This window comes from Poecilia latipinna, unplaced genomic scaffold, assembly GCF_001443285.1.
Source record: "Poecilia latipinna isolate Pla-1442-1.1 unplaced genomic scaffold, P_latipinna-1.0 Scaffold104, whole genome shotgun sequence".
Taxonomy (NCBI): domain Eukaryota; kingdom Metazoa; phylum Chordata; class Actinopteri; order Cyprinodontiformes; family Poeciliidae; genus Poecilia; species Poecilia latipinna.
In genome coordinates this window covers 19859-37532 of record NW_015112720.1, presented here as the reverse complement: position 1 = coordinate 37532, position 17674 = coordinate 19859, and the positions used below count along the sequence as shown (strand labels likewise).

General features: G+C 40.1%; 1 protein-coding gene across 7 annotated transcripts in view; it reads right to left on the bottom strand.

The window, feature by feature from the left end:
• Nucleotides 1-15954, bottom strand: part of git2a (G protein-coupled receptor kinase interacting ArfGAP 2a) — a 21516-nt gene extending 5562 nt beyond the window's left edge. Inside the window, exons 1-20 of one of the 7 annotated variants that reach the window (XM_015027583.1) lie at nucleotides 15539-15954; nucleotides 11183-11316; nucleotides 10850-10962; nucleotides 9763-9868; nucleotides 9148-9234; nucleotides 8903-9033; nucleotides 8707-8801; nucleotides 7918-7963; nucleotides 7617-7622; nucleotides 7484-7535; nucleotides 7330-7402; nucleotides 7092-7189; nucleotides 6649-6760; nucleotides 5549-5667; nucleotides 5329-5478; nucleotides 3328-3576; nucleotides 2525-2611; nucleotides 765-847; nucleotides 449-640; nucleotides 7-234 (exon numbers count right to left, since the gene is read on the bottom strand). In XM_015027583.1, the coding sequence (XP_014883069.1) occupies nucleotides 33-234; nucleotides 449-640; nucleotides 765-847; nucleotides 2525-2611; nucleotides 3328-3576; nucleotides 5329-5478; nucleotides 5549-5667; nucleotides 6649-6760; nucleotides 7092-7189; nucleotides 7330-7402; nucleotides 7484-7535; nucleotides 7617-7622; nucleotides 7918-7963; nucleotides 8707-8801; nucleotides 8903-9033; nucleotides 9148-9234; nucleotides 9763-9868; nucleotides 10850-10962; nucleotides 11183-11316; nucleotides 15539-15590 (2187 nt within the window). In that variant the 5' untranslated portion in view covers nucleotides 15591-15954 and the 3' untranslated portion in view covers nucleotides 7-32. Of the gene's footprint in view, nucleotides 1-6; nucleotides 235-448; nucleotides 641-764; nucleotides 848-2524; nucleotides 2612-3327; nucleotides 3577-5328; nucleotides 5479-5548; nucleotides 5668-6648; nucleotides 6761-7091; nucleotides 7190-7329; nucleotides 7403-7483; nucleotides 7536-7616; nucleotides 7623-7917; nucleotides 7964-8706; nucleotides 8802-8902; nucleotides 9034-9147; nucleotides 9235-9762; nucleotides 9869-10849; nucleotides 10963-11182; nucleotides 11317-15538 lie in introns of those variants that run through there. The other 6 variants (XM_015027581.1, XM_015027586.1, XM_015027582.1 and 3 more) reach the window with 6 other exon arrangements.
• Nucleotides 15955-17674: the final 1720 nt, after the last annotated feature.

Sequence of the window (17674 nt, the reverse complement as noted above, 5' to 3'; positions counted from 1 at the left end):
AAAAAAAAGCAGAGCTTATTAGCAGGTGAGAGTCAGCAGAGGAAATAGAGGAAAGAGGAAAATAAAACTGTGCCTGGGAGGCAGGGACAGAGGCCAGAGTACCAGGAGGTGGGGTCGGGGGACCGCAGGCTGAGAGGCTGGAGGGGGGAGGAGGCCTTCTCAGCCCATGGCACCAGGGTGCTGAAACATCCCAGGCTGTGACGGAGTCGTCGGACTCCCTCACGCTCACACGGTCTACAAGCGGCGAAGGATGGGGGAAGCCAAAGAGTATCGCAACAGGACAGCGCGGGTGGAGGCAGGAATGAGAAGGGGAAATATTGGCAGGGAAAAGTGGACAAAAGGCATCAAAAAATAACAAACCAACTGAAAAATGATCAATGGAGGAGGGTTTGAAATGGAGGAAAGGACAAGAAGGCTGAAAATAAGACACGCTCTCCTTCAGTCTGACCTGTCATGTTTATTGTCCTGAGCAGCTCGCAGGAGCTCCTGGATGTTCTTGGTGATCTGCTCCGTTTTGCGGATGACGTCCTCCGTGCTTGGCAGCGTGGGGTCCGACTCCGTCTGCAGATCCTCCAGCTCTGGGATGGAGTTGCCCTCTCCAAGCCACCCGCTGCTCCTCATCCTCCCTCTCCTGCCAAAGCTGCAAAGGGGAAAGTCAAAAAGAGTAAAAAGAAGAGCAACGCTTAAAAGTTTTCAAATTATTCAAGTGTACAAAACATAAAAGGTGCAGAACTTCCGATTTGCTGGCATATATATCATCTTACCCAGAATCATCCATCTCGGAGTCATTGAAGGTGTTGTCATAGTCGCTTTCTGGCACGCTGCTTTGCTTTTCCAGCTTTGACGTCTGGAGAGAGAGTTTCCAGTAAAAATAAACAACATACTACAGACTATACTATATTCAGTAATAAATTAAATATTCTTAATGTAAAACCTCTGCTTGCTGAATGTGTTCAATTCATTCAGATTGAAAAGCAGAGCTGAATAAAACAGGCCAGCAAAGCTTTGAAGCCAGAGCATCAAACTAGAGCAATACAGGCAAGGAAAAATTTACAAAGTTCAGAAGTTTTGTTCAAATCAGAGTGAAGCCATATCTGTGCTTTAGCAACATCATAAGTGTGTGGGAGCTTGTGGATTCCCAAGTTGAAGGTGAAACTATTCAAAGAAAAAGCTACTGGTAGTTATTCATGTGTAGAAAAAACAAAAATCTCATACTGACAATAAAATTGATGGCAGAGAAAAACACCACTTAATGTTTAACAAAACATTTTACTGCAGGAAAGCTCGTCTTTGCACCAGATTTTAAAGGAATTTCTTAAACTTTAGACTCCAGAAGTGCTTAGACGTACGAGTACAGTCATGTCTGGGAAGCCTGCTTAACATTTTCACAAACAGCAGGTCTCCATATTCTCAGCGAATCCAGATCTAAATCTGAATCAGAATGCAGACCAAATAACTCGCCTCAGGAAATTCTCTTGCATTCAGACATAACAAAAATGTCTGTTCTGCCTTGGTCACTGACTCATCTTCTCAAATAAACCTGTCTGGATCACAACATTTGGCAGCTACAGATGTGAGATTTTTCTCTCTTTTCTTGCAAAACTTATCACCTACAGGACAAAATTAAACTAAGTAAAAAAAATCTAATTAAGATTTCACAAAATGTGCAATTTCCTTCCTTTTTACCTTAGTGTTCAAAGTGTAGAAATGTGATGTTCAAAAAATCAGCTGTTTCAGTTCACCTTTCAATTCAAGGTTCAGCAGGTCAATCAGCTTTTGACTTGATTACAAAAGAATTCACACACCTTGGACTTTTTTATTTCGCCAAATTAGTGGCGAAATGTTGACCAACATGCTAAACACTCTGTGTTTTGAAACACGAATCCCGCAGATGAAACATATTGACGGCCAAATCGTGCTGTGCAGATACTTCAGCAGTGCCAGGTAAGCTGGTCAGAGATTCACCTTCAAGGAAAACATCAAATCAGAGCTTTGATAAAATGGTTTAGTCAAAGCCCTGTCTTAAATCTGTGAGAATCTGTTTTAAAAAAAATAAAAATGTATGTTTACCGATGCCCTCCAGTCAGCCTGAGAAAAGCAAAACAGATGCTGCCTTACCCAAAAATACTATTTTACAAACGATACCAACATAAGACATACTGAATACGGATTGCATTGCACGCTTTTCCAATTTTATTTGCAAACTATATCTTTACTAATTTGTGTTGGTCTTTCCCACAGAGTCTGTAAGACTCTGTAAATTCTAACGTGACCAAATGTAAGCGAGTTCAAGGGGAATGAATGCTTTTGCAAGGCACAGCAAAACACTCTGCCTTCCCACTGGTTAACGGTGCGCTGAGGATGATGCTGGTGACGGCAGCCGGTGGGAGGTTCGGCTCATGCAGCAGGGCAGATAAATGGCAGGAGAGCACAGGAAGCTTATGAAGGAGGGACAGAGAGAGAAGGCTCCAAGTGGATCTGCCGTGTCCCACAAGGATGCAGGCCGAGCGCAAATGTACTTAACCGTTTGAGGAGTGTCGTCCTTGGACCAAGACAGGGTGGATGGAAATGAGGGAAGGGATGAAGAGGTCACAAATGCACCCCTTTCTGTCTAAAGACAGAGGTTAAATCATATTTCAATGAAAAAGTGTGAGGTAAAAAAAAAAATATGAATGGAGATGGATCTCTTCCCCAGGCAGAATAAATCTACTGGTAATTATGACAAAATGGCTGAGCAAAAGGTGAAGAACCTATGAACATGAAATATATTGGTTTAAATGAGGAATTGATTGTAATTGTGAAGTTATTTCCAAATATCCTGTATCAACTGCATGAACTCAAAACAAACCAAGAGGGTAGAGGTACATTTACTATAAGCGGGGTCTCAAATTTAACCATGTCTTGTTGAAATTGAAAATGAAAACAGATGAAATGTGCGTGTGTGTGTAGGAGCGTCATGCATTACAAAACACAGAGTTTACACGGTGACTTTAATGCACGTCAACATAAAACAGTACAAAAATCCAAAGCTAATCAACTCGCTTCCACAAATACAGTTTGTCCAAATAAAGCAGCAATCCAGTAAACCGAGACAACGTAGACATGATTCTGAACTGGACACGGTGAAACGAGACAAATGTGTGGCAATGACATTTTCAATGAATCTCAGTCTTCGATACAGCTAAACACCCTGTGGCAAGTCAAATAAATCAAATAAAAAAAACAAGGGCAGAGCGACACGACGGCAGACAGGGTGAAGAAATGAGGGGGGAAAGACAACAGAAGTGAGCAGTGCAGAGGAAGCTGCGGGGAGCGGGTCTTACTTACATGAGGTGGAAAGGGTTGCAGGCTGGGGAGACCCTCCTCTGGGTAAGGAGTTTCCCCTTTGGAAAGATAGGGCTTCAGGCCCGAGCCGGTCTCATACATTGACATGGGCCGACTGGCCCGCGCAGACTGCCGGCGTTTCAGGGCTGAGGGGCTGGACGGGTCAGGGTAGTCTGTACCGCTGGGGGTCTGATAGACATTTGTTGTGACCTGCCGCCTGAGAGAGGTGTTCTCGCTTTGCAGAGATTGCAGCTGGAAGAGACGGTCAGCAGTACACTAAGAGGCGCTCTCAGCAAGGCAAGCTTGGGTCCCTGTTAGCTCTGTGAAGCTTACCATAACTGATTTTATCCTACAATTTCTATACATTTTAACTTAACTTCGATCCTGGCGACTCTTTAATGTGGCACTAATTTAGTAGATCTTTGTCGATATTAAGAATTTTAAACACACAAACAAATCTGAAGCCGCTTTCATGACAAAACGTTTTTTAAAAAATCTAGATTTCCATAAGACTAATCTACTCCGTTGCATAAAACTAAATTTAGAAATATCGTTGGAGCTTCAGATTTAGTTTAAATAATGTTAGCATCCAAAAGTTACCAACTACTGTGAGATCAAATTCATGCAGACATGTCTGCCATATTCCCTGGACGTCATTTTTAAAAAGGACTTAATCTTGGTCCCAAAATGCAAAGCAAGTTATAAGCAAGCAAGAGACTGTTGCACAAAGATGCAGCTACAGAACAGACTCAAGAACCATAAAAAAAGAGAAGAGAAGCAAAACCTGGCCCCAAAATCAATGTAGCAACTGGCATTCGACAAAAAGAGGGAAGGAAGGATTTGGTAGGAGAAAGGAGGATAAAGTCTCTGATTTAAGTTCAGGGAGCTGATATGTTTACGATATGAAAAAAAAGAACGGGTCGCGGCCACATTACATGTCAAAATAAAACAAGTTATAAGTATTGACTGGTTTGCATTGACAGTCATTTATCTAAATGTGGACACCGAACTGCTACCATCCACAAAAAACGAAGCCTAAGTACAGGTACACGTCATTTCAAAGTTTGAAATATGTCTGTGTGCAATTCATCTTTAAAATATGTGATTCTCTATTTTAACTAATTAACTAAAATAAATTAACCTTTCAAAATATTCTAATTTACTGAGAGGCATATGTTTATCCTAAAGGGTCCATTGACAAGACTTAAAAAAAACAAAACAAAACAAAAAAAAAAACAGGTTCTAGAAAACACATGTTGAGAATCTAAACTGCACAAAACATGTGCAACATGAGAGCAAATAGGATGCATTTCTTGTCTGTGCAAATCAAGACAGGCGTGGCTCCACATGCCAGTGGATCATTTTCTGTGTGATTTAATCACACAGATTAAAGACCAGAGCAACAGGGTTCCAAGTTTGTTTGACCAGTATCTTTCAGTCCAATGTAACTAGTTAGAAAACACAACTAAAACAACATTTCCAACATTTTGAAATATAAAAACAGAACGTGTGGTAAAGCAACATACACACACACACAAACATACACGGTTCGTTAGTCACTATTGTGTCATAAAACGTTAAAATCCAGGGTAAATTATGTCATGCTTTTTTTTTTTACAACATGCTTGTTAGTAACATTAGATGCCATAACATTCATTCCAACTGATAACACAATAAAAATATAATCCGTTATTAAATGAAAAAAAAAAAAAAGATGCTTTGCTTTTTCTGAAAGTCAACCAAACAAAAAAGAATAAAAAATGAAAAACAAGGAGAAAAAACAAATATGAGGTTTTTTTTTATTAAGATTCTGAAACATGCTGGTCAAAAAGAAAGCTGATTCGATCCAATCTCACTGGCTCTGATCAGTTCATAACCTCCGACACCAGGGAGCGCTCACACTGCGCTCCAGAAGCCGCTCTGCGTCTCCACAAACTTCCCCCACCCTCCCAGTCAGCGATCCCCCGGGGGTTAGTGATCTCATTGATGCAGTGCGGGGGATACCTTTTTCTGCATCAGCCTCAGCTCGTCGCTCAGATCGTCGTTGGCTTTCAAGAGCTGCTGGATCTTGGCTTCGGAGGCAGTGAGCGCATTTTTCACCTCCATGTATTCGTGCATAGTTACAGGGCCGTCAGAAATGTCAGAGTCCAGGCTCTGTTGAGGAAACTGGTTAAAGACAAACCCACCAGCAGGGAGCATGTGTCCTCACTCAGTGGTCAAATACCTTGGTTCTGTCTCCTTTGCTCGAAGGGAGCTCTTGATCTGTGTCTTCATCTGAAGCCACGCTGTCATAATCACTGCTGTGTCTGACAGCCACGCCCTTTAATATGAGTTCAACATTGTCTGGAATAAACGGGATCAAAATGGCGTGGTTAGTGTCGGTCCGATTGACACAGCAGCTTACAAAAGTATTCAGTGTTCCCTTGAACTTTCCCACATTTTGTCATCCTACAACCACAACCTTCAATATATTTGCTTCTGGAGTTTGACCAGAACAGTTGTAAATATTTGATGGTATTCGCACCCCTCACGCAGTACTTGACTGAAACATCTGCAGGTCACTACGGGTTTGTTTCTCCCAGCTTTGCACGTCATGAGGCTAAACCTTTAGCCCATTGTTTCTGCACAGAATAGTTCCAAGTTCAGTCAGATTGGACGGAGAGGCATCTGTGAACCTCAAACTTTAAGTCTGGCAACAGATGGGCAATTCATTTAAGTTTTTATTTTACTAACTCAATAATAAATACTAATAGTCAATATAGCAGCTGAAAGAAATCATGAATGACGGAGCGCAGCATAATACGGCTACCACTATGTTTTATGGTGGAGAATGTGTTCAGTGGGATGTGAAGTGCTAATTTTTCAAACAAAACATTTTGCATGTAGGCAAAAAAAAATAAAAATAAAAGGGTTAATTTCTAACCTACCCAGATTGCCATGTTATCACTTATCCACATTGACCAGGTTTAAGAAATGTACAACTAATATCGCAGATACGTTGGGCATCTCTCCTGCTCAGAGTTACCACAGGCCCCCCACTGCTTCTCCGATGGCTCTCCTTGAACAGTGTGTTGGTTTTGGTAATCTGTGAGATTACCAAAGCTTGGGATTTCGTTTTACAACCTACTTCTCCATCAAACTTGTTCATGACTCCATCCCTCGCCTGTCTGCTATGTTTTTCGCGACGCTGAAATTAAATTGTAATTGCCTTAGTTGTAATTGTAACGTCATAAAATGTTATGATGTTCAGGCCAGTCTGAGAACTTTTGTAGTTTACATTAATGTCAGCAGAGCTCTGGATAAAAGCGACAGGAGGATACAGACCTTTCGGACTGCCGACAGAATTCCCTTGTTGTCTGCGTTTGGCGTCACTTAAAATATCAATGACTAGAGTTGCAAATTCATGTGCGTTGAACCTTGCGAGCTTCTGTCGTCCCTAAAGGCAAGGCAAAGCAAGGCAACTTTATTTATGTAGCACCTTTCAGCCGGAGACAATTCAAAGTGCTTGTGCAAAAAAAAAGTTAAAAACAACATACAATAAGAAAAAAATAATAATAATAAAATCAAGCAGATTAAAATTATACAAAGTAAAGATTAGAATTTTAAATATGGTGAATCAATAGAATTAAGAAAAATTAAAAAAAAGGCCCCTTAAAAAAAAAAAAAAATAAAAAAAACCAGTCAAACAACTGTACCAAAATTTAATTTTCAGTAAAAAGCAGAACCTGCAGCAGAAACCTGCAGAGGCGTCTGTGAAGCCAACTCACCTGGTTTCTTGTTGATGAATACTCTGGATTTACAGGAAGGAAAGGAACCAGAGTCGTCTCCGACACCAACGTGCTGTGATTCTGTGTTGCCAACCACACTGCAAGCAATGACATACAGATGACAGAGGTGAGCAAAGCTGCACCTTATTGCAAGCTGGTCAAAAAAGAAAAATGGCACTTTGATGAAATGCAACGCGAGACAGCTTCTCAAATCAAAAGACACTTATTTGTCCTTTACCTGCATCTGTCTCTCGTCTGTCCACTTCATCATACACGTCCATGGCCAACTCCTCAAATAAATGATTGCTGAGCTGAATAAAGGTAAGAAAAGCACATTTAGCTTTAAGGAGGCTGAATGAATAAAAACCTCCAAGGGCAAGATAAGTACTCACTGACTGCAGTTTTCTCTTTGCGGCTTTTGCAAGTTCTGTTAGATCTGGACTTCTACAAAGAGAAAAGGTAACTTTTACAATTACATGCAGATGAATTTCACCCAGTTTTTCTGTTTAACCAAGTTATACTTACACATTTCTGCTCCATCAAAAGAGAGCAAGTGAAAAAGTTCAAATATGTAATTTAAAAAGCACAGTGTTCTGCAGAGCAGTTTTCAGACTGAAGTGAAATTAGAGCATACATTTACAGTCAGAACAACTGAATTATTTGCTAAAACTGTAACTTGAGTGGATCTGCTTCCTCTAAACTAGATTAAACAAAGCAAACACTGAGTTAGTGGAAGGTGGGAAGAGAGAGAGAGCGACACAGGCATGAAAACGTGCCTGACTGATGGTAAACTAAAGACAAGACCCTTAAGATGAATGGAACGTACCTGTCAGCCATCTGGGGAATGACGAAGTGCTCACCATTTTTATGATCTACATGGATCAAGAGGAGAGTTGTGGATTTATTTGGCATAACCATTACTAACAATAATTTCAGATGGAGTCTGCCCCCGCATGTTTTGGCTGTTGAATTTTATGATCAGATGAGTAGTTAAAGAAAATAAATGGTTGTTTGTTTTATGTTATAAAAATACACCATATTAACAGAAATAATGCTGTTTTTCTCTCTTTTTGTGATGAAATTTGCAGTGTGTACATTTACTGCATGTGTAAAGCATGTAGCCGAGACAGCTTTCAGTTTTTATTCTCCACTAATCTGGAATAAAACTTACAGAAAACAGCAAAAATCCTGAAACACTGAGTTCTTTTAAATCAAGGCTAAAAAGCCATCTGTCTGGAGTTGCCATTGATTAATAACTGGACTCGGTTATCACTACTGCCTGGCATGGACATTGTGTTATGCATTGAGGCCTTAGTTCAGCGTTCCAAACATAACATCATCACTCTTTAGCATCTTTTAGCTGCATGCTCAGCTGCCTTGTGCTTGCTTTTTTATCTCCCCCCTTTCACGCTTTATTTCTTAAATATTTGTCAAAATCAAACAAGAAATGAAGTACAGCAAGTCTGAACAGAGCCTGGAAGGAAAGAAAATCACAACCTGTGTTGTATAATCCCTCACTACTTTCATTACTGGTTTCAGATGAGGAAACATAATTACCAAAACATGCACAGACCAATTAAGCACAAATCACAAATGACTCTCTGTCACTGCTTACCCGGTTTTCTGCCACATAAATAAAACGCCAGTCGATCAGTGAGCTCATACTGAATCTCCACCAGCCTGTCTGCCAGGTCATAGTGACCAACCTCTCTGAAAAAACACAGCAGTAACACAAATAGTTAAAGATGCGTAGATCCAGAAATGTCATGAAAGACTAAAAAACATGAACTGTTAATAATGAGAGGCTATACCTTGCATGGTCAATGGGAGTTTTGCCATTGCTGTCTAGAGCTCCAGGATCAGCCCCATACACAGTCAGCAGTTCAGCCTGAGATACTTGGCCTGCCTTTGCAGCTACATGCAAAGGAGTGTTTCCTTTGTCCTGGAAGAGACGCATCAATTATCAGCAACGCCGAGAGAAGAATCAACACACACAAAAATAAAAAAAAACATAAAAAATTTAATCAAAGTATTAAAATGAAAAACCAAATCTTACTGGATGGAAAAAATTAGCTTGTGCTCCCAGAGACAGCAGCCTCAAACAAGTCTCGAGATTTCCTGTGCGCACACTCGAATGAAGTTGCTGAAAAGTAATTGACAAACATTATGAAGACGCAACAAGCTAAAGAATCAGCTGATGCTGTGAAAAAACAAATCTAAGTACTACATTATTCTTGCATCCTGCAATAAATATCTGAGCAAAAACCTTAAAATAAAATTGTTGCTTCAGCAACCCCCATGATTTGCTGCAGTTCCTCTCTTACCATCGCCCCCGCTGAAGGTGGAGGCAAGACATGGTTCAGACTTCTTTGTCAAAGTTTTTGTCAAAATGTTTGTTCTAACCAAATACAGAGTAATCCTATGAAGAGCAACAGACGACTGCCTTACTTTAATAGTACGTCCCTTTGTCTTTACGGTTATGACATCTAATCCTGCGCCAGGTTATATTTATACGCCAAGGAAACAAAAAGTCACGGTTCACTAAATAGAAGCTCATTAACTCTAAAAAGCAAAGTAATAAACTAAAAAATTGTTTTGTATGAATTGAACCTGTTAGATTTGCTAAAGAGTATTTTAAATGCAACGTTGTTCCCCATCTATTTCTTCTTACCTTGCTTAAATCCTTTGCTGTAGAGCTGTCGTCGTCACGGCACGGCATGCGATGGACGAATGCCAGCATTTGATATTTGGCTCTAATAAACTCTGATTTGTTTGGGCTTTTGAAACAGAAACATGAAATGAATGAGTAAACAGCAATCTTTTTTTTTCTCATCGATATTTTTATGATTAACATCATGAATTCAATCCATGGAGATCAATTAAAAAAAAAAAAAAAAACACATCTTAAATTCAGGGACGTTTGCTATTCATCTCAATATTGATCTTTTCATTTTTTTTTTGCCAAGCATACTGAATTTTGTTATCTCCTGTGTTTGTGCAGGTAATTTCACCTCGTTGAAATGTACTACCCTTAAAAGTTGTGATTATTTTGTACCTGCCTTATAAGACAGTCAGAATATTCTTAACATCAACTACCATGACACTGAAATGGGAAAAGTTATATATAACAGAATCTAAAAACTTTAAATATAATTTAATGCCACTTTAAATAGGCCACCACTGAATGGCTTAAATGTGAAAATTAAGGATTTGAAACTACTATATGTCCACTTTAAATTTAATTTGTTTAGATCTCCACAAAATCTCCACAATTAAGTGTGAGCAAAGAGCATTTGGTCGGCTGCACAGATATGCACGTTCGTTAATCATACTAATACAGATTAAATAAGTCATGCATGATAGCAGATAAACATATGGACACAATATCATAGCTGAATATAGCAACATCTACATCAGTTTTGATCAGTTTCCTTACACTTGTTCTTTCCCCGTCGTTACAATTTTTTCTCAGTGTGTTCTGCAAGCTTTAGCATCACATATGGTGAGCATCATGGGGCCGCTGCAGACCAACCAACTGGCCAAAAATATTATTGGCATGCAGAATGTGAATACATGGCTCTCGAAATGCGATATCTAACTAAATATTACATCAGTTAAGTGCAGGGCTATGAAACGGATGCAGGGAGTTTAACATAAGGGTAAAAAATAGGGGAACTAATTGGCCAAGTGGTAAGTTGAGCCCCCACAGCGCAGATGCTCCACAAATAAAGACTGAAAAACACAACAAAAGCTCTTACTGAAGTTTGTCCTGAGGATTGGCCTTACGTTTTCCACTCATCACAGATGCAGGGTCCAGAAGGGAGTGCTCCCATATTGAATTTGCACCATTGCTGTATAATGTCTGCACCATCTGGACGGAGTAAAACAGACGATTGTTTAAAATGCGATTGTTTAAAATGCGTCCCATCCAATGACAAGTACAACTACAAAGATATGTGCTGTGTAACGTCAAGGCATCCCAGGCCTGCTCGGCCTCTAGAGAAGACACTTTCACAGCGTGCCGAACGGTACTACGAGCAAAGAAGAACGTAAATCAGAATCATCTCTCTGTGGGGGGGGGGGTCATTAACCTGAAGCTGTGTTGGAGGCCATGTGGAATGAGTCAGGTGACGGACTTGGGAGCTGTGCCTGCCGAGACCCCGATGAACGCTGCAGCACTCGTCGCAAATCAGCACTCCCCTGTTCACGGAGGCCCAGCGAGGCTCTGGAAGACAGGAAGATAAGGTCAAAATCAGACCTAAACCATCACACTACCGCCACCATTTTTGACTGTCAGTAAGATGGTTAGATTCTAAAGTGCTGTGTTGGGTTTCAGTCAAATGTGACATCACACTCGTTATCAAGATCTTTTTTGGGGGGGGAGTTTAAGCTGGGGATTTTTTGTTCCTTCTGCTCGGTGCTTTTGTCGCTGCAGCTCTCATATGGAGGCCATTTATGCCCGGTAACTCTCCTCCTGTTTCTAAATCTTGAACTTTAAATGATGCAGGTGTGAGGCCTACAGTACCTTAGATGTTATTCTGGGTTGTTGTGGGACATCCTGGTTGAATATTTGATGTGTACTTGGAGTAATTTTGATTGACTGGCCTCTACTGGGAAGATTCACTACTGCTGCATTTTTTTTCTCCAGTTGTAGATCATGGACTTTGGTTTACTGGCATCCCAAAGTCTTAGAAATAACTTTGCAACCCTTCACAGATTGATAAATGCCAATTACTTTCAAACAGGCAGAGATGATTGGGTGCATCTTGCAAAGCCATTAAGGAAAACATACAGGCTTTAAACAATGTACTTTTTTTTTTCCACCAAGGTGCATACCACAAACACAAACCCCATATTTTGTGCTATAAGGTTAGAGTCACTACACAAAAAGGAATGTCTTACAGCTCACACAGAATTGTTATGTTTAAGAAGTGTAAACACATACATAATCATAAGGAGGTCTGCTAACCTGACAGTTGTCTAGCAGATAGTAATGGCTGAAACAAAAGGTCACTGCTAAAGAAGAGGCTGCTCAGTGTGTCCCCCCCCCACAAGTATAATGTTGAAAGATAGAGTGAAAGGAAATGGTTGATTTAAGTCACTGCTGAACCAGAAACCTGAAAGCAGACCATTTTAAGGCTGGCATTAAGAAAGCCAGGTTTACTTTGAACCTCATCAATGCCTCATGCCTAGTCCACCACATACTGCTCTGATGAAGTATTTCATGCAAAAAGAGCCATGACCAAGGGATGTAGTTTTTTTTTAACCGGTCTTGTATAATATTGCGACTTTTTGAGGAGCTGAAGTTTGGGTTTAACTTACTATAGGCTATAATTAAAATAACTAATATATATCTCTGTTTGTGAAACAAATTAAAGGTATTACATTTTTATGTTTTGCAAATTAATTTCTTAAACTTTTCTTAAGATGTCTGTCTCCGTTTAAAATCTCAAATATTCATCAATCTGCTACCGTATTAAAATTACATCTAAGAACGTTTGAATGCAAATGCAACCGAAGGAAAAAAAATAAGATACACAGGTCAATTCCGTATTGTTGCAATAGTCCCTTAAAGCTGCTTTAATTGCATGTCAAAGTGAGGCTGTGCAGTGTGTAAAAAGTTTCTAAAAAGGAAGTGAGGACCAGCAGTTAGAGGTGGAAGCACCTTCTGACAGAGCAGCTTCCTCTTTCGCTGCTGTGTTCAGGCAGAAGAGAAATGAGAAATAGAAATGAGCCACATGTGAAAGCTATGCATGGTGCTGCAAACAGAAACAGAGAGGATGTAACACAGTTTGCTCCACTGCTGACTGCTGTCTTTATCCTGCAGAGAAACTTTCTGACACCAAAACAGGAGTTAAAAAACCAAATAAACTCGTAAGATCCTTCCGAGGTCTAAACTATCAGACATGGCTTTGTGAGAGGGCAGACACTGAGGACTGTAAATGTCTAAGCAGCAGCTGATGTGCAGGAGCAACAGCTGCTGGGGTTGGCGGTCGGATTCTGTCTCCTGGGTCTCTCTTTTTCTCCATTTAATAACCCCTCTGCTGGGACTTGCTGACATGCCTCCTCCATGCTTTTCTCAACAAGAACCTCTAAACTTAATGCCGCATCCTGAAACTCTAAAAATATTAACACTCAACAACCGGTGCCAGCCATATGCTGGGGCAGCTGCTGAGAAACCCCCAGGGTTAACTAATCCGAGTGACAAGATGACGGACGAGGTCCTGCATACTTCGCAAACTTTCTCATTTACCGATAAAGAGGAAAAGATAGTTGGTTAATTTTTTTTGTTTCTGAAGAAAGTGAAGCTATGCGTTTGATTTTCTTCCAGTAAATCAAACGCATTATAACAATAAAAGAATTGTTCGGCAAGAACAGCAGTCAACGCGCTTTGCATCCTGTTTTGCTTCCTGTGACTACTGAAAAACATCACGTCACTTCTTTTGCCTTCGAATGGAAGTTTTGAAAAGTATCCGAGACACAATGCAGTCATTATTTGTTCCGCTTTCGCAGGCCCATTAGAGTGTGAAAGCTCACTCCAAGTTTCTCCCAGGCCTATAATTTACTTCAACAAAAAGATGCCATTCATCTCATGTTGGACTGTAGTTGGTTTGAGAGTCTCATTGAATGAAATCTTGATTAAAAATACTTAATAGGATTTTTTTTTTTTTTGATTGGATGGTATTTTTCAGATCAATATACCATGTCTAAAATGTAGAGCTTTACTGTTTTTAATTTCCCAAAAGAAGAGGAAAATGTATTGAATCAGCCAATTTGTCTGTAGGTTGATGTCATCAACTAACCCTAATCCAAAAAGAAGGTTTAAAGAAGGAGTTTAAATACTAACTCCATGAATTACCTTCAATATTTACCCATATTTGTTGTTTTTAATGGTAAAAATATCTTATTCTACACGCAAGACTAAATGAAGGATAAACAAAGAGACTGTTAGTGGTGTTACAGGTCAGCTAACTGATATTTAGTCCAACCTCAGACACATTTTGTGATTTTACTTTTAGCAATTTTGAAGCAGTGACTTTTAAACCATTGTGTACCTTGATCAGCCCATTACGCTGTAATGAGATTTATTGCCACAGAGAGAAATAAGCTTTACTAAGGAGTAATTAGGTTCAAGCTAGGGATAAAACTATTACCACTTTTAATGAATACCATGACAAAAAAAATACCAAAAGGTAAGTCAAATATTGTCCACCAAATGTGGAATCTTAGATGCTCAGTAAAACTGTGATTGCTTATTTACCAAAATGCACCAAGTGTGAAAAATAGACTTAAATATTTAGACAAGGAAGCATTTTTAAAGAAGTATTTGCCTAGCATTAGCTGCTAGGCTGCCAAGTATGCAAAGTAACTGCTGCCATCTTCTGTGATTTATTATTTACTAAAATGCATCAAGTGTGAAAAATAGCCTTATTTAGACTTAAATTTAGACAAGGAAGCTGTTTTTAAAGAAGTATTTGCTCCCAGCCTAGCATTAGTTGTTAGGTTGCCAGGTATGCAAAGTAACTGCTGCCATCTTCTGTGATTTCTTGGACCAAAACCACTGCAGCCAAAGTTCTGGTTGTATTCAATAGGCAGAACCAAGATGATATGAGGGTTTCTGCTTGTGTCACAATAGAAGACCTTCCTTCAAATCTTATGAATAAATAAACATAAACTGCCATCTAAACTTAAAAAAAAAATCATATTTTTAAGCTGATCAAAAGAACTTACAGTATCTTCTTTGCCGTTTGAATGCTGGATGCACTGTGTCTGAACTAAAGATTGCACTGTTTAACAAAGGGAAGTTATAATTTGTTAAATGGTTACCACTTCTGCTACTGGTAATAATATATGTTGCTGGCTTAGCTTTTAGTGCTGCAACTTCAGCCTGTGATGACACATTTATTATATATTCAATGAATTTTAACAAAAATTCATAATATCATAAATGCTCCTTTGTACACAATTATAAAAATGAAAAATACTTGCATCCCTTTTAAAGTTATTTTTGTTGCTTTGTTTGTTTTGGGGTCGGAAGAGTTCTATAGTTTCCTTTTTATTTGCTGTAAATAATTTTATAAATCCGTTTTAAAAGGGCGTAATTAGAGTTCTTCAAAGATTGGGGAATTGCACAGAACCTTACTCGGTGACTTATAAATTTGAAAGCAGGCGAGAACCTCACATTACACTGAAAGAGCAAGCATGGCACTGACGACTAAAACTTTATAACATGCTAAAATTCAAAATTAGATGGGAAAATCTGGCAGTGCCATTTGCTATGATACAATTACACACATCAATAGTCTGTGTAAAAAGCAGGCAGGAACTACTAAGCAGAAGACAGCACAGCGGGGCGGCAGGTATAATCTGATCAAGGATTAGTAACCAAAAGTCAGCAGATTAATAATATTAAATGCAAGTAAACCCCTCAGTGTGAATGATCTTACCTGGACCACAGCAATCGGCGCACAACTCAGTGTTTCGCAGGCGTTTAGACATCCTCAAATCTGCAGGAAATGCTTTCTAAAAGGTGCAGCGCATTAAACCCGTTACCAAAACCATTGGTTACACTGAAGGAAGACGCCTTCCGCGTTAGCTAGACTTAGCTAATAAATAAATAAAAACAAACAAGGACCGAAATACTTTCATTAGCCGTTGCTAACCTTAGAGTTTGTACATGATAACATTAGCTCTCAATATTTAAAATAAGCTTTTCTCCTGCCATACAGCTGACTAGGCACCCACCTGCCTCGCTAACTAGCCTGCGCCCATTTGAGAGTTTACCCCTCAGTTTCTGCTAGACAGCAGAAGGAGCAGCTGCGACTGTGACCTACTAACATGAGTTAGTAAGCCCCGAGTCTGGACTGTCAGGAAGCGAAACTCAGGCAATTGTAACAGTGACGCCCCCTGATAATAACTTGGTATATGCCGAATTAATTATCGTCTATTGCATTCTTCATCTATATCTAAGAACATGAGCTAAATACAATGCAACATATTTGGTGCCACACTACCTGATAGGCAGTATTCTGGACGAGTTAACATGATTTTACGCGCCTCTGCACAGGAGGCGAGTATGATCCAGGCACCTTTTGAAAAGGTCCAGCAGGGGTCACAATTGTCCCGATCAGTAGGCTAACAATATGCTTTTTATTTACCTTGACAGTCACTGTTGAACTTAACAACACCACATATAACAAAAGATGAAGTTAATATAACTTGGCATCTCTTTAGGAAGAAGAGCTATCATTTACAGATCATTTACAGATAGCTGATCAGTCAAATGATACTAATGGGCCCATACTTACTTATAATCACAAAAACAAACAAACAAACAAACAAACAAACAAACAAAAATGATCCATGAAGATGATCGCTGCATATAATTAGGCCCGAGCAGCTAAGCGCTGCGAGAGCCTATTGAAACCTTGCTGTAAATTATTATTAGGCCCGAGCAGCTAAGCGCTGCGAGAGCCTATTGAAACCTTNATTATTTAAATAATAAGCCCCAAGCCATGCTTTAACCTAGAATTATGAAACTTGGTACACATGTATATGATGTCAGGACCTACAAAAAAGTCTCTTGGAGCCATGGTGCAAACCCAACAGGAAGTCGGCCATTTTGGATCAAAATCCGCCATTTCCTCTTTTTCATAGACGTCGCATCTGATCTATCTCCTCCTACAGCTTTCGAGATACAGACTTCAAACTCAGTCAGCAGAGAGTTGAGACATTAAAGGTCAGAAGTTATCACAGGAATTTTTGTGTGTCAAAGCATGTGGGCGTGGCTAAGTCCCAAACTTTGACTATTCACCATTAAGCATCAAAGTGACATAACATGCACATACAAGGTCACAGCTGCATCAGACTTTCTATGTCTCATTATAGACCAGCCCTCATCACAGTTAGGTGGTCGATTGATGACATCACCTTAGCCCCGCCCACTTCCGACAGGAAGTCACCTGTTTTTTCTACTGTATGTCTTACTTTTACTCTCTAATTCATATGGGTTTCATCCTTTGCAGACTGACATAAAATGACATGAAGATGAACTCTGTCAATGCCTACTGACCCGTGGGGGCGTGGCAAAATGGCTGTCCCTCGCCATATGCATACGATCGTCTCTTATTCACACACACATCATCCGATTTACACCAGACTTTTTATGAGTGACACTTGTGAACCTCTAAGGAGCCCAATAGAGTTTAATTGCAATTTGACTCCACTGCGCCCCCTAGGTTAATCAAACAGCTGTATCTCCTTGCCACATGGCCCAATCTGCTCCAGATTTTGGGTGGATCGCCAGGGAACGCTGCCGAAGGCATCAAAGCGGATCGCGTGGAGGACGGCGCGCGAGCGTCGGCGGTGGCCGGCGGGAGGCGGTGCTGAGGGGAGGCGGTGGCTGGGGGTAGGAGGTGCTGAGGGGAGGCGGTGCTGGAACATACGCGGTGGCTATAGGCTTGAGCGGCGCTTGGCTGCGAGGGCCGCTTGAGGCTCCGCGGAGCTTTAATTAGGCCCGAGCAGCTAAGCGCTGCGAGAGCCTATTGTTTTTCTATTGTTTATTATTTTTTTTATTCTTCCGT